The sequence below is a fragment of the Falco cherrug genome, chromosome 3, assembly GCF_023634085.1.
Source record: "Falco cherrug isolate bFalChe1 chromosome 3, bFalChe1.pri, whole genome shotgun sequence".
NCBI lineage: Eukaryota > Metazoa > Chordata > Aves > Falconiformes > Falconidae > Falco > Falco cherrug.
The window spans coordinates 89,877,461-89,901,028 of NC_073699.1; the positions used below are offsets into that span (position 1 = coordinate 89,877,461).

Genomic DNA, 23,568 nt, shown 5'->3' on the forward strand with positions numbered 1-23,568 from the left:
ATTTTTAAAATATTAGTCCCTAAGTTTTAAGTACCTAAGTCTTGACATAACCCTCCAGATACCTGACCTGAGCAGATAACTAGCTTCAGCAGTCTAGTCTCTATTTCTGCCTGTTGGTGTCCTCTAAATAATTCTTAATTTCATTAACTGCTTTCAATTAAATTTTACAGAGTAATAAAGGTGTCATAACCATTAATTTCATATGCAGTTTAAAAAACCAGTAACTGCATAAGACAAATCTACATTGTGCCTTGACTGTTTGGTCAGCTGGCTGTTTCCATAAATACACATATGAACTGCCACCAACCACAGCCCATGCTGTCTCTTCTCCAGCTAGTTTGTACAGAACACAAGAAATAGCAGCATTTTGCAGTCAAGAGGATTTGCAGGCAAGGGCAGGAGCAGGAGGCCTACAGTAGCATGCAGTGGGCTAAGTGATATGAGGGGGAGCAGGATGCTTTACGTTAGGTTGAGTCAGATAGATTATGTGGAGCATGGAAGGAACCAGAGCTTAGCATAATTGAGGCCATAAGAACATGGCACACATGTCCATTGGAGATCTGTCATTTCTGGTGATGCTGGATCTCCCTGTGGATCCTGTGGAATATCTTTTTAGAAGAACGGTTCTTTTATGGCTTAAAAGAAATCTTTGTGTAGGAATTTAATCTGATAATACATGATATAGTGTGTGTTTATGTGGACCACATATACAATGGTTTGGTGGTAAGTTTTATACATTACCAAGAAGCTTAATATACTTAAACTTCAGCAAAATATACATTAATACTTATTACCTAATGTGCAAAAACAATGCCATTTTCCCTTTAACACAGAGTCACCAAGTGGAGCAAAACCTTTGGTGCTGATTATTTGGTGATATTAATGGTGTTATGATATAAATTGAGGAGGTTGGTGATGCTATAGGGGTATAGAGCACCAGGAGAGACAGGGAAGAGTGCGAAATTGTTATTATTCTTAATATTATGGTATTAGCAGTCTCATTTAGAGTGCTTTAGTTTTTTCTGAATGCTCTGGCATTGCACTGTGTAACCTCAAGCAATACATTTGGTTAAATTTGTTCATTACATAGACAGGACTCTGGTGTTTGGACCTATTCAGTTTGCAGTGAAATCATGCGCTATGAATACTGCGAAGAGTAAACTTGTGATTCTCTTTGTTAGCTACCTACCAACTGCTTGCTTACTGTTTTAATAATTGGTTTCTATTTCATTATTGTGTCAGGAGAAAAAAGGTGAACAGAGCAAGCCCAGAACAGCTTCTAAATACAGAATCTTCTAAATACAAACAAATAGTAAGATGCAACAGACAGCTTATTTCTGGATAATTATAGGCTGATCTTTCAGTGTGTACATCCCAAGGTCAATTGAGTTTGATCTTTGCAGATGTTCAGTAACCACTCTGAAATTCAGCAAGTAGGGTGTTACATTCACAATATGAAAGAGAACTTGGTCTGTAGGATGAATGGAAAACTATTTTACCCACCAAACTGCCAGGCATCATAACCACCAATATGATATTAGCGGGAGCTAAACTGCAATTTACAGCTCTCTGGCATAATCTAAAGCTACTTCAGAAATGAGATTAACTGTCCTGTTTAAATCAGTGTTATAGAGTGAGGTACAGGAGAGATGTTATTTCATTCTGGAGAATATCTACTTCCTACAATTTCAATTATTTGGAATTTAATTACCACCACTATAAAAGTACATTTTTAGTACAACCTTATTACAAATACGTGTGCTAGAAAGCCGCTCCTCTCTGATGTATTCCACTTAAACAAATAAAAAAAAGTTAGTGATTAGCTTTAACCTGTTAAAATACATGGGATCTCACTTGCTTTTTACCGTTTTGGCACTGCTGTTCCATACAGTTTCATACTAAGGTGATTTTAGCATGGTTAGGAAAGGGCCCTGGGGCCCTGGGGCACTGCCAACCCTGACTGTCCCTGCCTAGGCCAGGGTTCCCCACATCTTTCCATGGCCCAGGACCCCATGCCAGGCCCCTGGGGCTCCCCCAACCCTGCCCAAGGCCCAGGACCCCGTGTCAGCCTCCAGGGCTGTCAGGCCCTGCTGTAGGGATGCCGCAGCAGGGCTGATCTGCAGCTCCCCACAGCCCTGCCAAGCCAGGCCCACCTATGGGCTCATGTCTGACCTGGCCTTTGCCTGTCTCTGTCCCCAGGGTGGTGCCCTGTGGCTGGGGCTGCCCCAGTGCCCCTGGCTGCCTGGCTCCTGGCTGAGGCGGTGGGACAGGCCTTGGCTGCCAGGCCCTGGCGTGACCTACCCAGGGAGCCGCTATCCCTCACCTCTTTTCAAACACACCCATGCTGCTTCTTTTGGAAGTGCTGCCGATGTTTTGGCGTAGATTTGTGACTTTATAATACCAGAGATGGGCAATAATGAATTGTGCAACTTAATGCCAATTGGATCTGCTGTTTTCATGCCACATCATCTTATAGTCTTACTGCAAATTCACGTGAAAGATGCACTTAAATTCTTCTCAGATGCTTTGCTGAAGTAATTCCTGTGTGTGTAGCATGGGTCCAACCCAATTTTTTAACTCTGGTAAAATTTTCCTGGAGTGTTGTTTTAAAGTGAAGCAATACTGTGTATTGGAGATGAACACAAAAGCTGTAAATATATTCACTCTGGAAATAATAACAATAATAATTAAAAAAATGTTCACAGTACCTGTGCTTTGAGCAGAGCATTCACTTGCCTTTTCCTTTTTGTTGTGCTGAAGATACCCCGTTGCTACTGCCCTTGGTGCTTTCAGAGGGTTCTGCCAGAGACACTTTGGAGAAGAGGCTACTCCAGACTGTGGCTAATTTGAAAAAAACAACCAACCAACCAACGAAACCCAAAAAACAAAACAAGTCTCCTGTTAAAATGATTATGAATTTGACAATACGCAGAATGTCCAATACAGGCAACTAATGCTGCAGTCCTGTGTGCACTTTAAACACCTCTTGATGGAGGCGTGAAGCCTTCCCTGTTTTCAGGCAGATGTATTTGAACATTTGGAGACAGGACATTTGAGAGGGGCAGAAGAAAGACAAAGGCTGGACAGTTTATACCTGACTGCAAGTCATTAAAAGCAAACCAGATGGTTCACTTAACAGTGGTATTAAAGTAAAATGAGTAAAAGTATGCCTAGGGCATAGTAAAATCTATAATTTGTCATTCATCCTCAGCCTTAGCCAGTGATTGATGGATGATTTCACAAAAGTGTTCAGATTACATTCTGAATGAATCAATTTACTATAATATTAATACAGTGCAATTGCTGATGCATTTACTTTTTATTGCATAGACTTACTTCTTCACAATTTAGCTTACCCTTGGGGTATTGCTCAGTTCAGTCACCAATTGAAATGAATGCCATTGAGTAATGCTGAGTTCCTGTGGAAATAAAAAATCTACCTTTATGTGGAGTCCTAAAAACCTTTGGCTGAAGTAATTTTGTCTTGAGGAATATTAATATGATACAGCTCAGATGACATGAGCACTGCGTCCCAAACATTTTATTCTATCCCATGATTATCTGACATGGCCCATTTATCTGACCAACTTTACACCGAAGATAATGGACACTCTTGCAACACAGGTTAGCACACAGAGTGAAACTAGAGTGAAACTATAATATTTTGCATTGCCTAGGATCAGTGCTGCTAAAAGCATCTGCAGTATAATTTATACACCTATCTCATCACAGCAAACTTTCTTTGCAGTGAGGTGTCTAGAGAGTGAAAAATAACTTCAGCTTAAAAGGAAAGGGAGGGTTATTACCACTCATTTCATCTTCATAACCTAACAATAGTGTTAAGTTTTATATTACAAAACCATCAACTGTATTTTTAAGTGCATCTCCCCTCCAGGCTCTTCTTTTGACCTCAGCTTGCACCACTTCTTTCTCCTTTAATTTTATTTCCAATTTATTTTTTTTTTAACCTGGTTACAGTAGCAATTTCCTCCTTCGTATAGGTCACACAGACAAAATATTGCTTCCAAGATAAACTGACACTTAAGAAAAGATAAAACAGATGATTGTCTTGTCCTGGGCAAAACTTTTCTACCAAGTAAACAGTCAAGGACAGATAATGTAATCTAAAATAATAAATAAGTTTTTTGTATATTTTCCTAACAACTGAACGTTACACATTTACAATTTATGAGAAACTTCTCTGGAGATCTGCTTGTTTTTTCCAATACATAAAACCAATTATTTTCAAAAAAGAAGGGAACAATCATGTTCTTGAGGCCACACATGATGACACACTGTAAGTTCGCTGTGGGTTTGAAGAGTAGGCATTCAGCCAGCCTTAGCTGTACATAATATACATTGGTACATATGACGTGACCTCCCTCAGGTCCTGCTCTCACAGGAAATAATCCACATACAGCCTGGCCGACTGAATACTTCTTTGTTCTGTCATGTCTTAGGAAATTTGTAAAACTGAAGGTACTGAAGTTGAAAAACATCTTGTCAAAGTTTATTTTCAAAAGTTAGCACTTTTGCTGAAGGGCTAGAGATTAAACCTTTGGTGAAGAACACCTCATTCTCTATATTGATGAGTCACTACACTAAGATATACTTTGACTTGATAACCAAAGTCACAGTCAATCTTTCACAGGTAGATTATTTGCAGAAGAGGTGTGGAAATTTCTGAAACAATTGACTTGAAAAAAATCACAGGACTTTCCATTTTTAGCTCTTTAGGTGGTCTGGGCTAGGTAAAGAATATTGTGGAAGACAATTCCCAGTGGTTCCAACACCTTTTCTAGCTTGACCTTTTTTGCTAACTTGTTCATTGAAACCAGTTTTAATTAAAACTATGATAAAAATTAGATTGGGAGTTCAGCCTATAACAAGTCTCACAACAGCACTATTCCATTATTCATATGAATTAATGATAGTCTGTTACCGAGGAATATTTCTGTCCCAGTATGATACAGACAAAGTTAAAGAGGCTTTTAAGGCAAACAAGAGTTGATTATTTGGTGTGAAAGAGTCATAAAAAATAGACAGTTTTAAAGACAACATTCTTTTCATGCCTTTTCTGTTGCAGGTTGCCTTTGAGGAAAATTATACTCAAAAAACCTATTGAAATTACTTCCCACAATAGACTTATAGTCTTGACTTCTTAGGTCTAACAGATACTCATCAGAAGCTGAGGTTATATCTAGTAAATCATATAATTCCTCGGGCCCTATGGCCAAGTGTATTGGCCAATTGAATGGGACTCAGGAGACCTAAGCTCTGTTCCAGGTTCTAAGTCCAGCCTTCTGGGAAACTTCAAGTTTCTATGCTTTGTTATTAAAAAAAAACAGAGCAAATGATATTGACACTTTTGTGAAGGGTTTTGAAATCTGCTTATGAAAAATGCTGCATACAAGCTACTTATTTGTATTCTTATTATCAAGAGAAAGGGCTCTGTGCAGGAATTACATAGAGTGCCCATTTTCTCCCTGAAGGAAAAATTAAGAAGAGTGCCTCAGCACGTCTGCTAACAATTAACCATGCTACGGTTATGATATTTTGTATTATTGAACACTTCTGGTATGTGTGGTGACAAAGAGTTTTGCTTTTAAAGGCAGACTTGTTGCATGGAGCATGCCTTCTGTGAGGACCGTAGGCATAAGCACACATAGTGGGACGCTGTGCCACCAAGTAGGTCATCAGCATAGCACTGATCTGGGAGAAAGTTGGAGGAAGCCCAAAACATTGACCATATGGTCATGCTGGAAGCTGCCTTTCCAGTATGGTAGGGGCATAGCCAGGTATTGGTAATGTCAATGTGAAAATTTCTACATTCTTCCAACCTACAAATCTTTCTCTTCTACAAAGCATACCATACAGCAATGCTGAGTACTTTGCCACACAGTCTAGTAGGTTTCTCTGGGTTTTTTTAACTTCTGTGTTGGAAAAGAGAAGCAAAGAACTGGTTGAGAAAATCCAACTTTCCTGACTCAGAAACATGTCTTTTCTATGAAAGCAACAATTTCCAGGAATCTGCTACCTAATAAATTCATTTTTTCCCTATGAATTTAATCACCTATGCCCTGACTTTAGAAAGCATTTTATTTTTTTTATTTCATTTTTTTAATTTTTATTTTCTCTAAAGTAACAACAAAATAAATTGTAGTTGATTAGCCTTGATTTTAAGGCCAGGGGGGATAAATAAGCCTTTATCAAAAGAACAGCCATGAGAGTATGATTTAATCAGTCATACCTTGTGTGTGTGCTAAGTAGCATTTCAAGAGACACGGATATCTCTGGGAAAAAAAAGATAATGGTTTGGGCAGCTCAAGCTTTGTATGCTAGTTACCATCATTTTTTCTTTCCCCTGCATCCACCATGTTTCATCTTGGTCCATGTCCCTTTGGATAAGGCAACTGACTTCTTCACTGCCAGTGCTGTAATGGTCTAGTATGCCTGCCTGTCTCTGCTCTTAATTTGCCAAATTTGTGAATGCATGTGTTTATCTGCTATTCTTCTATGTATTTAGTATGTTTTTGTGTTGTGCACTGTGTGATATATTACATAATGTCCATGGGGCATAGAAACCCAGCACCCAGAATTTAAACTCAGGAACTGGCTGACCTGGCCACTTTTTAATTCTTGGCTTACTGAAATTCCTGAATCCACTGTTTTTCCACTGCAGGATTTCACTGTCCTACATACTCTTAGGATTCCACCTAAGCCACTAGCGTTCTAGGACACTAGATCTGTTTGATGTGTGCTTCGCTTGGGAGAGCGATCTGCAACTTCAGTTTGTGGGTTTCCTCAGACAATTTCTTATAATATTGCAGACCATTTCAATTCTGAACATCAAGATACAAGTCCACCAGTTTACTGCTTCTACTGTGGTATCATCATCATTTCCCAAAAGCAGTGTACGGCGATTTGGGTGGCTATTGCTAATAGTAAAGCATGTATCATGATGTCAATTAAAGTATCTAGAACTGTGTCCCAATTATTGATTTTCCTTTCTTTTTCTTTTTTTTTTGTTTCAATTCCCATTTCACCACCAGCTGCATTCAGACCAGGATAAAGGAGATGGATCACTTAAGTACATCCTTTCTGGAGATGGAGCAGGAGACCTCTTCATTATCAATGAAAACACTGGTGACATCCAGGCCACAAAGAGACTAGACAGGGAAGAAAAGCCTGTATACATACTCCGTGCCCAGGCTATAAACAGAAGGACTGGAAGACCAGTGGAACCAGAATCTGAGTTCATCATTAAGATCCATGATATCAATGACAATGAGCCAATGTTTACAAAGGATGTTTACAATGCCAGCATTCCCGAAATGTCAGATATTGGTAGGTGCTAACTAATAATTGATTTTAATGTCTGGTCTGGGTTCTTTCTGTGGAGTTAACGAAGAACCCGAACTTTACAGGCATTGAATACAGACATCTGCTATTAGAGCCTAGAGTAAAAGTACTTCAGCCATTTAAAAAACCACAACTAACTCCAGGAAAATAGGGACAACAGTTTGCTGAAATCAGAGATGTTAGCTAAGTGAAACCCTCTCTGTTGTACTACAAAAAATAAAATACAATCTGATGTAGCTACAGTGAAAGTGAGCTGAGCTAAGCTGTGTTACATGACACCTGTAAAGAGTTTAATATGCTTTGTTAATGTGATTTAGTAGCAGTGTAATAATATGGTAATCCATGGTCACCTAAGCATGTCCATGCCACCCCTAGATCTGTTCAGCAACCCTTCTTTGGTTCAGGAAGGTAAAAAAAAAAAGAAAAAAGAAAAGAAAAGAAAAGGACAGGTTCAGAAGTGGTTGTACACACTTCAGGAGTGAAAACTGTCACCCAAGTCAACTCATCACTAATTCTGAGATATGCCATTAACTTCCTGTAACCTATGTTTCTCTTTTCATGCAAAAAACAAAGAGCTCCAAAGTCCATTGAAGTTCATTGAAATCTTTATATTGATTTAAAATGTATCAAGCTGTAAGAATTAATCAATAAAAGAAAATAGAACAACTTCCTTGAAATAAGATTTTGAGATTGGATGTTTTCCAGAGAAGTTGACAGGTTTGGATTCTTTATCTCTGATTCTTAGGGAGGTTATTTTGATTTCTTTGTCAGAGAGCAATGGATGGTTAAACTGCAAGAAGCGCTCTTCTAATCTGAATTAATATCCAGGGAGAGAAGCATTAATTAACCATGATGGAGAATGAGATTAAAATAAAGCTCAAGCAATATAAAAATAAAGACTTTGGGGCATACTCTCTCCTCTCATTCATGGGACTTGTCATATGGATGAAATCTCATCTAGAGAAGAGAGAACCTAATATTCACATTTTAATATGTGAAGTGAATATTTTATTCACAAATCTGTTTTAAATACCAAAACCTAAGCTCATTTTTTATGTCTGTTAACACTTTGCCTAGGATTTAACACCGTTTGTTTCTCTAGAAGACACAAGAAATAACAGATTTACATTCCTAGGGCAAATACCTTACAAGCATAAGTAAATTTGCAAAAGTATATCCTTGACCTAGATAAAATTCTGAATGGCTTCAATATCTGAGGAAGGGTGCACTTCTGGTTTCTTTGTAAGAAACATGATGAAGCATCTACATATCTAATCGATAAATGTGATTTTTAATGAACTGAGAATAAGCCAACTGTTATTTGGTTTTGTATCCGTGTCCTTTATCAACAGAGAAACTTCTACAAAATAAGAATATCTCTAACTTTTTGCCACAAACCTAACCTTTTGACCTGAACCTAAGCTATTTTTTTTTCTATATAATAAACTGTCTTGGCCATGAAAAAAAATGTGGATTTTTATTTTCTTTCATTTATCATTGCAGGTACCTTTGTTGTGCAAGTCACCGCAACTGATGCTGATGATCCTACGTATGGGAACAGCGCTAAAGTTGTCTACAGTATTCTCCAGGGACAACCATATTTCTCTGTCGAATCTGAGACAGGTTAGGGGACCTTATCTGTCATTCTGTGACAATGTCTGTAATTCAAAATGACATGCTAAGCCAAGCTAGAACATACTAGGCAAAAACTTCAAAGAGATTGCATCTTACTCAGTGCAAAATCTGACAAACTTAATAGAGCGATACATCTGTAAACATGACACCTACATTATTTTAATCTTACCAGTAAAGTCTAATAAATACAATTAGTACTGGATGTGAACCAGTTTTCAGTCATTTCTAACAAGCAGTGGGTATAGAGACTATTGTGGATGCTGAAATTAAACCAGACATGTTGGCTTTTATATGAAAACGAGAAACAGGTGGATGTGGAAAAAAGTGCTTTATCTTCATAGATCTTCACAATGGCTAAATTAAGACTGAGGGTTTGTTCATGGGTTTTTCTTCTCCTATTTCTTCAAAACTTGTTTGAAGTAATTATAATTTCTGTACATCTGGAACATATCACTTTAATGCTAATTCTATGAAAGAAATCTTAATTAAGAATAATGACAGAAGAGGTAAAATTGGCTGTTGTGCTATACTAGAAGATCACAAATAGAATCCCAAACTTCTGAGTTCTGTTTTTGGAAAATGTTGAAATTATACACAGTGACTGGATTTTTTTATGGACTGAATAACAGCTTTGGAAGCTGTGCGTGTAAAACATGAATTCTGGCTGACTGAATCTGCTGTACCACTGACTATCTGATTACATAGACAGTCCCTTCCCAAGTTTTCAAACAAAATTATCCAACACGAAACAAAGGACCTCAAGAAACTCCTTAAATGGGAACATCCACTGTGATAGGTTGCTGGAAGCTAGAGAAATTTGTTCTCCTCAGCATCCTTACAGGAAAGGAATGGATTATCCCAGATGATTAATCAGGTTTTGGCATTGTTTCTTAAATAAATCTTAGACACTCAGACAGGGAAAAGGAGGGACAGATTAGATATCTCAAAGAAAAACCTGAGGCAAAAAAAGGTACATAATTGTGAAAAGAGGGAGAGCCAAGATCAAAGGGAGCTTCCCTTCAAGCATAAGGTATTAGATAATAAAAGCAAGGATTTTGCACTGATGCACTTATTCTGACTTGGACAGTGCATTATGTGCTCTTTATCTAGAGTTATAATAAGGATAATGTAGCTGGGAGTTCACCAGTAATCTTTTAGCAAGAGGGTTGTGCGGGGTACAGAGGGGAAGCAAGGTAAACCACAGGCTTGATCTTCCTGCCGTGGAAATCAATTGCAAAACTCCTACAGTGAAGTAAGTCTGTTGAAGCTGCTGTGAATTTTGCCATGGATTTCAGTGCTCAGATTTTCCCCCTTTTGCCTACAAAGGAGTCAGTTCTTAGCCTTAAGAGACCCAGTGAGAATGCAAACATTTTGCTTCATGGTAAATCTGAATGACTGAATTTCAGTAGGAGTTGGCCTCATAACTGATATTGGTTCCTTTAAAGGTGGAAGTGACTGGCATAATTATTCAAATCAATGTATAAATAGAAATATATTTACCTGGGCGTGCTTGGATGCTCATAATTTTCTTAATTAATTTCTCTTCTCCCATTTAATGTTGTTGTACTGCCTCTTTAATGATGTCTTGCTGAAGTTAGCTTTCTTCTTTTTTTTACCACATCTGTCAAAATAAAAATATTGTCAGAACAGGAGAGAAAAGATGGAGCACATTATAATGAACAAAGAGCCCTTTTGCAGTTCAGTGAGAGACTTTAGCATGGAACTGAAAGGGGATAAATAGTTATGTAAAATAACACCACTCACAAATAAGTAGAACATCTTTCTGGGATGCCACTAATATTGTCTGTCACATAGACAGCAGCCTGAGCTATGATATGACAAGTCTATAATTTAATGAGTCATCTTATAAAAGTAAATATTTGTACTGGGCAAAGTTTACCTGTTACGCGGAGATTGTTTTGTTCTTTAGGCTGTGGGGTTTTTCTTAATAAGAATTACCATCAAAGTCAGTACCTTACTTGTGAACTCCCCCTCTTTAATTTTCATATTTTCAGGCATTATTAAAACTGCTTTGCTAAACATGGACCGTGAAAACAGGGAGCAATACCAAGTGGTCATCCAGGCTAAGGACATGGGAGGCCAGATGGGCGGATTATCAGGAACCACCACTGTGAACATCACACTGACCGATGTAAACGACAACCCACCTCGCTTCCCCCAGAGTATGGAACATTTACATTCTATGTCTTTACTTTAAAACAGACAAAAGTTGATTTGGTCTATTTTTTAACTCAGATATCTGCTGTCATGTACTTAGTGAGTATAAAACTTCCCTTAAGAAAGAAAAAGAGAACACAGAATCAAGAAATGGCATCATGTTCAGATTAATTGCAGTAACTGGGAAACAAATCTACAGTTGCAGTAGGCAGTCTGAGAGGTGAATTAATGTACAGAAACAACTTCTGTTTTTCCTGTCTATTAAATAGCTTCGACTTACATAAACTTTTCTTGTGCATTATCATTTCTATTAGATGTTGTGGTTGACTACATTTTAAGATATCTGTTCTATTTAAGCTTTGAAACATATTTATTTAAGCGTAAAATGATCCCAAGAGCAATTCTATCAAAATGAGTATTTATACCCAGGAAGCATTTGCCTCGGTGGCTTTTCCTGTATTCTTTGCATGCAGAAACAAAGGCATGTACATAAATATACCAGATATTTATGACTATTTTCTTTCCCCTGTTTCAGATCATTTGGTAGATATCTGTGTGATATTTGAGGGAATCAGTTGAGCAAGATCTGTTGGAAAGTAATTTCTATTAATGACCATTCATGACCATAAGTGGTTCATCTTTCATCCACTTCTCTGTCTCTCTCTTCCTTCCTTGCCTCTTTCCTTCTTTGTCTCTTGTTCTCTTTCCTTCCTTATTTCTCACTCTTTTTTTCTTCTTTTTATTTTGTCTAACCACTGCAGTGTGTGATGTGTATATATCACAGTGTCAGTGTGTGTCAAAGTCAAAAGCAGCTGTTAGAGAAAATAATTGCAGATACTATCAGACAAATCAGCAAGCTTTGGCGGTTAAGTCACTGGGAAAGTTATTGGAAGCAACTTGTCATTTAAGTTCAAAGTCTGTTCTTAGCTGTGGGCAACGCGTTTCCATTTAAATTAGAGCAACTTAAGAGAAAATACAGCACTCTACCCCCAATGAGTTAATTATACATCTCTGGACATAAATGTCTTCAGTATAAAAGCCAAAGATACAGCTTCATAATGCCAGCATACCCCAAGTAGAGTTTTTTTCAGAGGAGAATTCAATGTAGCACATTATTAATAGGCATTTGGGCTGGATTTGGTTTTAGTGTTACTAAGCTGCATTGGCCTGTGGCAGTTCTTACTATTTGTCCTTTAGCCTCAAGACATTTTTCATATACAATTTTGATATGCCCAACAGAGGCCCTGATAATGTCTAGAAATATGCTGCTAAAGACACATATTTGTAGGAAAACAAAATGCTTATCCTTCATACTTGAAAATAGATAGAAAAATAAGTTACTTTTATCCACACGAAAGTAAGGTAGAAGCTAAAGGCTGTTGCCCCAGGAAGGCTTGAAGGCACAGTGACTTGCTAACTCATTTGTGCATGCCCAGCATGGACAGAGGGCTGAGAGATGGTGTCCAAAGTACCATAAGACTGACAAAATTTCCTTCTTTGTCTGCTATAGGCACCTACCAATTTAGAGCTCCTGAATCTATGCCACCTGATTCACCAGTCGGCAGGATAAAAGCTAATGATGCTGATGTGGATGAAAATGCAGAGATTGAATACAGCATCACTGAGGGGGATGGATATGACATGTTTGGAATTACCACAGACAAGGACACACAGGAAGGAATTATAACTGTCAAAAAGGTACACAACACAATGTTATGCTCTGAAATAGCAGTCACAAGTTTACTTATACTTGTTTTCCATTTGTAGTGCAGCATGTGTTGTTTCTTAATTTGAATGCTATCTATTAGGAATCTCTACATGACCTATGTAAATTTATTTCTATACAGTTAATTGGGGTACTTCCTCTTATACCCTCCTTTGCTAAACCAATACACATACTTTGAAGGATCTGAGAAAGTAAATAACTTAGGGAGTGGGACGGGACTCAGAAAAAATTGTACAACATATCCACAGAATAACTCAAGGAGACACCACCATCTGTCTGATTTTCTCCCTATGATGCTTACAGGATTTGCTAAATTACTAGAAGGTGCTGTGTTAAGACCACAGAAATAATCAGTATTACATGCCTATTTTTCAGTATCAGGAAGTGTTGAATTCTATAGCTATAATGTATTAAAGTACATAGACAATTTTTTTTTTTTTACTCTGATTTAGTAAAAATGTAATTAATAAATACATCAGCATGCTTTTACTTTAGAAAAATAATAATCACAGCACCTTGCTGGATCACAGCAGACATCATCTACTAGGCTGCACATTGGCTGTCAGAAGTTTTGAGAAATATTCTTTACAGTGCATTATCAGGCAAGCTTGATAAGGTTACAGATATCATCCTCCATCAGTTCAAGTTCAGTCATCACTAGATAGGCATTGTGTAGATTTTCCGAACATGCACTTGCTTGTTGATATCAGTATGACACCTGTCATTACTTGTTTTTTAGGAGATGCCTTCCAGGGGCTGATTATGATATCAGTCTAACTCCGTCTGCATTTCTGTCTGTTGTTGACAGAAGCTGTGAATCTTCTACAACATAATGGAAAAATGGGGTGACTACTCTCCCCCCACATTTCTCTAAGTACTGTAACAGAGTCACTAAATGCTGCTTGTTCATACTTTTAACAGAGTGTAATATAGTCATAGCCTATCATAAAACCATTTTTTTTCCTTAATGGGTGGTCCTGGATGTCCAGACACTAGATGTCAAAGTGTTTCATTTCAGTGATGGAATGGCAATATTTAAAGAAGCAGTTCCTAGAAAATCTTCCCCCCTTTAGTGTGTGGTGCTTAGCACCAAGGAATAGACAACAAAATGTCAAAATGTCAAAAATGACAGAATAAAAGGCATGAAGAGTTACGGCTATTTGAGAAAGAAAGATTAATTTGTGTTTAGGAGTTCCAGGCAGGCACAGAATTCCCTGAAAAAGTGGGGGTTTTTTCCTATAACATGCCATCAGTGGCATAGAACCCTAACTTTCTTTTTTGTGCTGGCATTTTAATTTCAAATCAGGCTCCTGTTACCTAGCACAGGTCTCTCTGTGACATCCTCCCATTCATTTGACTCATCTGTCTACAAGCCACAGCAATCCCCACAGACCTCTCAGACTTTTTTCTTTTTCTTTTCCCAGGCATTGGATTTTGAAAATAAAAACCTGTATATTCTGAAAGTGGAAGCTACCAACACCCATGTGGACCCTCGATTCCTCTACCTTGGGCCATTCAAGGACTCAGCTACAGTCAGAATTCAGGTGGAAGATGTAGATGAACCCCCTGTGTTCAGCAGACCAGCATACATCATGGAAGTGAAAGAAGATGTTCCAATAAACAGTGTAGTAGGAACAGTAACTGCCCAGGATCCAGATGCTGCCAAGAACCCTGTCAAGTAAGCATAGACTGTTTCATCTTGTGAGTAAATTTTTTATAGCTCTAATTTTTCTTTTTTCATGTCAGCACATAAAAATATCCCTTGTAACAATGAAACTGTTCAGGTATGCTCAAATAGGGAGTATGCTAGGTGGTAAATGATCTCTCACACTTGAGCATATCTAGCTGTGTGATTGTGTTTGCATGGCCCTTACATCTTGAATTACACCCTATCCTCTTCAGCAACTAATGTTTGTGGCTATTTCTAACATAGAAGAATTTACTGCAAAAGAACACTAAGATGTTCATCTTCGCCTTCCACCTTTACAGTGTGGTTCATCCTCTTGGCTATATGACAGGGGAGCGATTCAGCAGCCCTTTCTTTTCCCATCTGTCCAGGTCTGCTTGACAGAGGTCACATTCACCGCCTCTAAACTGCAAGTAGAAATACCATAAAAGCAGATCATGTGCATACATAGACTCTGATCTCACTTGTATCAGTGTAAGGTTAGTAAGATAAGAATCAGTCTCATGGACTTCATGAAGTACACTTGCCATGAATCAATAAATTATTCTTAGAGGAAGTGGAGGAAATGTTAAGGTTGGAGTAACTAAACCTAAACCTTCATTTTTTTGTAAATTTACACGTACACCATTTCAGTACAACTGAAAACATATTGGAGTATTCAAGTCATATTAGATAGAGTATGATAGACCTTTTAAATAGTTGTGTGCTTTAATTAAAGTTCATTGCTACTGACAAGGCAGTAAGAGGAGGAAATGAAAAATAACAGCAATACTAATTTCAGGTCAATTTTCAGCATGTCTCTGGGTTCAGCACCTTGGAAATGCAATAGTAGTCTCAAGATCAAAATAAAATAATGCAGGTCTAATACAAATCCAATCCATCAATAATTTACACTTCTGCAAACAACTATCTTTCCTCAAGATATCTTAAAATGTTTATGAGTCACGCGTAAGTTTTAAGCTCTCAGCTCACCTTGTGAGAGGGGTAAATATTATCATCTTAATTTCCTAGATGAAGAAACTAAATCTTAAATGTTTCTGTCAGAAACCCTCTCTGTCTTCTGTTTACATGCAATGACCTGCATATGAATTCATGTTCAAGACTAATCCTTGCTAGGACTTACTTTCATTTATATGATGGCATGCAACAATTATATGGAGTTCTGGACTAGCAGAGCAGAGTAACTTAAAGAGCAACATAATTTTTTGCTGACTTTGTGAAGCCCTGGGACAGAATGAACACCTTCTATAGCATGTCTTCATGGGCATGCTAGTAAGATGAAAAATTGGTTGGGGTGACACCCAGGCCCCTTGCAGTCTTCATATGAACCTGCCTTTTTTTTATATCTAATGACACTGGAGAGTAAGGGGAGTGCTTCCCTGCTTCCCTGTGGTGGTAACTACAACCATTTCCATTTTGCACCAGCATCAGCTCCTAATTAAAAGTGATTTACTGTGGATAGGGATTATGCTGTTCATTGTTGAGTACTACCTACTGGCTTTTTTCTGATAATTGAATGTGTGTGCTAAAATTTACCTATCTTTCGAAGAGCAGTTCTTTAATACAGTATAGGTAATTTGCATATTAAAATATCAGATAGTAATTGAGCAAAATTTAGCAGAGGTGACAAAACTGATGCAGTGCAGCAGAAAACTTGTCTCCTTTATGCTTTAATAGCATGCAACAGCAAGGCGAAAGAAGAAGAAAAAGAAAAATGAGGAAGAGGTTAGAGTAATAGATATAAACACAGCAAGAAAAAACATCAAAATCAGTAAGAGGGGAAGGAAATCAGCAGAGAGCAGTAGCCTGAGAGATGTTACCTCGTAATAAATATAATTTTATGGTGCTAATATCTTGGGTATCGCCTAGAATTTAGGGGCATGGGTTGAGTCGGCATCTTTTTGACAGGGTGATTTTTTTTTTTTCCATCATGCAATAGAGATGCTAAATCCGATTTTCACTCTGAGCTTCGGGGAAGATGCAATTAGACTGTATATATATGACTTGTCACTTGCTTGTCAATTTTTCTTGACGCTTAAAAATAAAATCTTTAGACACTTGATATTACAATGAAAACCTTCCATTTTCTCCTCTACTTGAGTGAAGATTTCTTCTTTTTAAACAAACTGAGCCTTAACTCTGTTAGATGAAAGCCCCTTTGATCTTCCATTAAAGGAAACCTTCAAAATATCATTATGAAAATGCATTATGAAAAATTCACACACACTTACCTTCCTGACCCACAAATCTTCCTGACTTGTGGTTACATTAGACAGCAAGCTGAACAATGCAGCAATAGCAAAATATGAAGTGGGCATCTGCCCTGATTGTAAGACTGCATAATCGTTCATGACCTGTGTATGGTAGAGCTACATACATTTCATCAGTCCAGACCTTGTAAATAAACTTTACTGTGGCCATGAAATTGAGAAAATATAAAAATACACTAATAGATGTTTGGCAGTATTTGAATATGCATCCCAGCCTAGCAACTTTAATACATTCCTGAGTAACACTCCACTCTCCAGCTGTGTTATAAAAAGAAGGTTTGCATCCTGATTGTATTTGATCTAAACAGAAATATTATGAAGTGCTTCATACTTAAAAAAAATAATGCTGCAACTGGCACTGCTCTATTGTACATCAGATCTTTTTACATTGCTAGCTGAGTTTTTTTGCTATAGTAACTCCTCAGAGGCATAATGAAGTTCATCAGTCACTGGAACTGTCTCCCTGCTGTGATTTGATTTACTAAAGTATCCCAGATGAAAATGATCTGCAAACAAATGTAAGGCTTAATTGTGTTTGTGTATTTTTACTGAAAACATATTTGCATGTGTTAGATTCTGTCTTTCACCCTCCCCTTCTTCCTGTTATGTACAAGGAGAGACTGGAATCTGCATAGATACTTTTAACTTCCTAGCTTGTCAGTTCCTGAATTCCTGAATTCCTGATGAAGTCCTGAAATCAGAGAAATACACACCAGTAATTTCATTAAATAAATATAAAAATTAGTTTGATGTTGTCTGCTTCATACTCACTAGGTTATGATCCATAAGTCAGAATCACCACCAATTTAACATAATTAACAGTCCTTGATCAAAAGAAACTGAGAAACAGAAGTGACAGCCTAGCTTATTAAAATCATCCTTCTAGACAAGGGTTAATGGTATAATTAGAATATACTTTAATTGCATTGACCTTGTATGTATTTTCTTTTGGATATGAAGAAATAAAATTAACATTTCATTAAGAAGCTTTTATCTGGTTCGTTTTGTTTTTTTGTGAGTTTAATTTTCCGCTGTACAAATGACTGAATATACATATGGTTTTACAGGGACTTATACTTTAAAATTCTCAATATCTTGAAGAAGTCCTTAATGTTACAGCTCTGGTAACCTTAGAAAAAGTCCAGAACAATTTTATTTTTTTCCATTTCTTCCAGATACTGTACCACAGATTGAATTTAGAAAATCTTACAAAGTAAACATAGTGATTACAATATGCCAAGGCATTAGAATGTGCTAAGGCAGTAAGATATTTTAAATCCATTTATAATAGGAAGTATGAGTGAAGGCATAATTGAAGATTAAAACTCCCAATGAACAGACAACTCATGCCTAAAGCCAGTTGCTTACTTACATATCTTGCTGAATAAGCCTGAAACATACTATTACAGTTGGCTGGAACAGCTAATCTATGGAAAATCCTGATACTTCATTTCAAATAGAAATGCAAAATCTAGATTTACTGCAAAATGGAAATACCAAAGTATTTCAGCTGAAAGATATGGTAAAGAGCTACAGAATATCTGAAAAAAATAATTGAATTCACAAAATACCAACATAATATCATGTAAAAGCCTGAATGAATGAACGTTGAAATGAAATGTTTACCATATCAAATACTTACTTTGTCAAAATATAAGAGAGTTAGAGTGGTTTGTAGCAACTTGTTTCCACTAAACATTTCAGCTAAGTAAACAAATTCACATGTGCTGTTTAGATTTGGACAAAATAACACAGCTGTCCCATCAGTCAGCGCTTGCCTATTGCATACCTTCTCACATACTCTTTTCAAGCTGATGGTAATGTTGCAATGCTGCATAAAAGAACTAGGTTAGTGACACCACAGCTGACTTCCTGCAGCTGAAATTGCAGTACTTTTAGGTAAGTCACAGCAATGAATAAAAATTAAATCAACTCCTGAAAAACTAGCAAGGTTTGCCTATGCAAGTCCTACTAAAAAAGGTTAGTTTTTTGTGCAAGTACCTTTGAATCTCATTTGGCTGTTGACATGGGAATTTAATGTGGAAAAAGAAAACCAGTCTAGTGCAAATAATTAATACTTGATATAGTTTTGTTTAGGAAGGTAGGCTACACTAAAATTCTTATTTTAGAATAAGACTAGTCTAATTTGCTGTGGATATTATATCCCATTTGTTTTACTTGCAAAGAAGAAAAAAAATGCAGTTACAAGATAATTATCAAGTTAGGTAATTTTAAACCTTTGTCAGAATCACATGTTTCAACTGGACTATTCTGTTCCCTCCTCTTTCCATGCAAGATCTTTCTGAGAAGTTGAGACACTGCACAGGCACTGGGAAATCTGTTCAGAATAAGGGACATGTCACACAGCTTATCCTAGGGCAGAACAGGGAGTGGATTTTTTTTCTTCATCCTCTGCATTCCCCTCAATCCTGTAGTCATTGTCCTGGCCCAGTTTCTGTCTGACTGCATACCAGCTCAGCCGTATCTTTCTCCTTGTCTGGACACAAGGGACACAGTAGCTGCCTTGTCTCCATTGTCATGACCTGCAAGGAGACCGAGGGAGCACCCTGGGCTTCCTAAGGCTCTGTCCTGGATTGTACATCAGGACACATTTGGGCTTGAAACAAGAGCAGAATAATGCAACTGCATTCTTGATTTAGCAATACCAGGGATGTATTTCCGTCAAAACCGCTGCAATTTGTGCAAGAATTTTCTCTTTGTGAGAGATGAAACCACGTCACAGCATTTGGATCAGGTTGGTATCACCTTCTCCCATGAACTGGATAGTTATGCTTTTAAAGCTGGGTTTAGCTCAGCAGAAAAAGCAAAGATCATACTGAAAATTGGAAACTATATTCAGACTCTGAGCTCCTCCAGAGCTCGTTAGCATTCATTTTCACATCTAGATACCAACAAGCAGGGCTAAGCATGTTAGTTTTAATGAATTACAGCAAACCCTTATGTGATATGTACCACGGAATAATGACTCTCTGTTCCATGCTGACTTCGGGGGGCGGGGGGGGGGGGGGGGGGTACGACAGTCTTTTTAAATGCTGGGAAGTAAAAGGCAGAAATGCACCCCAGCTGTCAGATTTTATATCAGAAATCATTTGGAACAGTTGAGATATCCATAAAAAGAGTTTTTTTATAAAGGGAAAGCCAACTCAGCCTTAAACTAAACTTCATATCTTTCAGGACACAGATTTAACATTTCTCACTAAAAACAAAGCTTTGATGATTCTCAGAGGTATGTAAATTCTGCAGTAATTCATTTACTCAGTGACAATGCTCCACCTTCTAAATCAAACCTCCAACATGTCATTATCCAGTAACTCAGAACTAGCTCTTTGTGTGAATAAATAAAGACTCTGAAGCCTGCGCTGAAAACAAAAGACAACCCCATTTGCTAGCTGTTTGATGTCTAGTCTTAGAAAATGGTTTAAGAATTAGAAATTAAAAGGAAAGCATTCTCCTAACCCCTGTCTCTGTATTTGCAGGTACTCTGTAGATCGACACACTGATATGGACAGAGTATTCAACATCAATTCAGGAAATGGTTCCATATTTACTTCAAAACCCCTTGACCGGGAAACACTGCTATGGCACAACATTACAGTAATAGCAGCAGAGATCAGTAAGTCGAACCTAAATAGCACTGCTGCCCCTCATGTCATGAATTTAGCCTCCTAGCTGAGTGTGTGGAAAGCACGGCTGGAGACATGTCACGTTATATGGATAGTCCACTCAATACTAATGAAGAAGCAGTAACTCTGCAAGAGGTGGTCCACACTGTTGTGTTTACTGGGAACACACTTCATAAAGAGGTAACTTAGCTGAGCAGGGAGCAGAGGTAACAATCCTGTGTTTTCTAATCAATAATAGCCATTTTTAATTTTTAATATGGTTGCAGAATTCTAGCATGCAGCAAGCAAGGTGGTTTAAAGCCAAACTGCATTCCATGGCTGAATTCAGTCAGAGTGAATGTAACACAGGCTGGATGTTTTCAAATAAGACTAAGGTGGCTGAGCTGAGTTAGGGGCCCAGATCTTAATCAGTTTTAAGGATTTCCATTTTTAACTTCTTTCATATCCTTTGAAATAGGAGCTAAAGTTACAAATCTGTCTGTCAGTTTAGCATTGCTCAGAAGAAGGAATCTTGTGATATTACTAGTCATGTTGATTTTAGGAACTGAAATGCCAGGGATCTACCTAAGGACATGTATGCTAGGTGGCCTTAATAAACAATCCTCTTTATTTATTACATTAACTATAAGCATGTGACATGCTTGCATATTAGGGAATGCAATTCTATTTGCTTTTGCAGAGTCACAGTACATATGATTGCGAAGCATGGTGGAATGGTAGATAGATCTAATATAAACACCAGTTCTATGACAGTCTTTGTGCAGCTTGGAGGCTAAATGGCTGCTTTTTTTTTTTTTTAAACATATTCTGAGACGATATAAGCTCAGCTTTCTTGTGGTGTGTGTATGTGTAGATGGCTCAGTCAGATGCTGAATGGTGAGAAGGGTGTAATTAAGGAGTACTTGACTCTAGCTTTATTCTGTAGGTCTTTTTAAAACTGAAAATTGTTGTGAAATGATCCTATTGAGGCAAGCAGGTGGGGTTATGTAAAGGAGCGGTGGGCTAGAGCCTACAGGAATGATGTTTCTGAATAGTTTCCTCCCTTTCTTTAAAGTTGTATCTTTCAGTGCTAGGTATGTGGTTTCAGCATACCAAACTGCTTCTGGCTGACTGTTAGTCATGTGTTTGTGTTTCTATTAAGTCTTTGGAGGAGTGATCTCAGGTCGAGAGTTGTATGTTGCAGACTGAGCTCCTGGGTAGAGGAGGAGGGGAAAAATAAACACCTAAAAAGGAAAGAATAGCAAGAACATTTAGGAAGAACAATTGTATTGATCCTAGCAGACCTGAAATAATATACAGTATAGAAAGCAGTATGCTGTCTGAAAACCAACTTAGCACCTATATGAAATACTCAATTACTTCCTTGCCTCCTTCCCTAAGGACAGACTCTCTACTGGGCCAAACCCTCTCAGCTAAACCTCTTGTGTCTGACCCAGGCTTCTGTCTTAATTATTATTCTTCTTTAGTCTGAATCCTTCCAGGCTGCAACAACCTACTTCCCAGGCTGTGTTTCACTGAACATAGACCAAATTTGGCATAACTGGTGTAAATGCCTTCCAAAGGCAATTTTCTTGGTTGAAATACAGCTACTGTTTAAACAAGCCTTGGTCTGATCCAGGCTATCTCACTAATTTTAGTCTCAAGAGACTAGACTGGAAAGCACTACTGCTTAACATTCCTAGCTAAAACCAGTAATTTCTAGCAAGACTAGCTCAAGTCCCATTCCACTAAATTCCAGCTAATCACTGATTGCTCTCAGTAGCATACCATCGCATCGACCTCCAGATGTAACCTAAAAGAAATATCTATTCATGTTACAGGCAGAATGTAGATTCAGATAGATGGGTGCTCTCTTTGATTAAAAAAAAGTTTAAAAAATGATGACGTCTTAAAGAGAAACACCTTTCAGTGATGACTGGTCTCGATTACATTTTACAACTGGAAAAAAAAAAAAAAGGAAAATATGGAAGTTGTTCTGCCTTTAATTGACTAGAATTGCCAATATATGTCAATAGCTCCATTTTTAAAGTGTTATTCTTTTTCACCAGTATGAGCTGCAGTTGCTCAGCAGCCGGGAGAATCATGCTGTGAATGTTGCAAACAAATAGCTGGTGACACACTCGGTCAGTACATCCGCCATAGTCAGAAGGCAAACTGGCAATAAAACTCAGTACATAGGGCTACTGATTCACAGCTGCAGAATTACAGCTGATTTACCAGAGAGAATTCCCATAGTATTTTTAAGTATCCTTTACTTAATGCTTAAGGGTAGATCAAACGTTGGTTGAACTTTGAGGCTGTATTCAGAAAAAAATCTTTAATAGTTTGTTTGCTGGCTCAACAGAAAACATACCGCTATAGGGATGAATAGATTTAAGCAGTTTGTTGAGTCTGTGGAGCTTATTTTGGAGATGGAGTCCAGCGATAATTAAAGGATAATGCAAACAAATTAACATAAATCAAATAATTTACAAAAATTATTGAAAGGATAATTTGATTAATACTTGGGTTTTTATATTTGAAAGAGAAAACAAAAAAAGACTTAGAGGTGTATACATATATTTCAACTTAGATTTCCATTAAATCACAGAAAAGGCCCATGTCCTTAGAGAATACAGATTTTATGAAACTTCTGTTTATTACAGTATCATTTTAAATTGTGATGATCTTAAGCACCTAGAAGTAAAATGAAAATATGTAGTTCATGGTTCAAAAAGCAGGAAAGAAAACAACTAATCCTTGAGAGGAGAGGAAACACATTAGTCAATATATTGAAAGTATTTGTTAGAAAGGTATGCCCCTGTAAAATAGTCCTGCAACTTCAAATAAGTACCTTTGATTTCTGCCTGTTATAAAAATTCAACATTTGTATTGATGTACTTTAGCATAGAATTCAGCCTAGTCTATATTGTACATAAACCGTTATTTTATATATTGAATAAATTTAGCCCAATGGTTCATATTAGAAAATGGTTTATGCCTAATGGAATCATATTAACTTCAATGGTACTGTGGAGCTTTAAAGCACAATATTTTGTCCAAATGACTGAGCTCTTTAATACAAAT

At 37.4% G+C, this 23,568-nt stretch overlaps 1 protein-coding gene across 1 annotated transcript in view; it reads left to right on the top strand.

The window, feature by feature from the left end:
- Positions 1–23,568, top strand: part of CDH6 (cadherin 6) — a 107,973-nt gene that overhangs the window by 70,609 nt on the left and 13,796 nt on the right. Inside the window, exons 3-8 of the mRNA XM_055706021.1 lie at positions 7,053–7,347; positions 8,866–8,985; positions 11,013–11,180; positions 12,686–12,873; positions 14,326–14,579; positions 20,356–20,492. Coding sequence (XP_055561996.1) covers positions 7,053–7,347; positions 8,866–8,985; positions 11,013–11,180; positions 12,686–12,873; positions 14,326–14,579; positions 20,356–20,492 — 1,162 coding nt within the window. The remainder of the gene's footprint in view (positions 1–7,052; positions 7,348–8,865; positions 8,986–11,012; positions 11,181–12,685; positions 12,874–14,325; positions 14,580–20,355; positions 20,493–23,568) is intronic.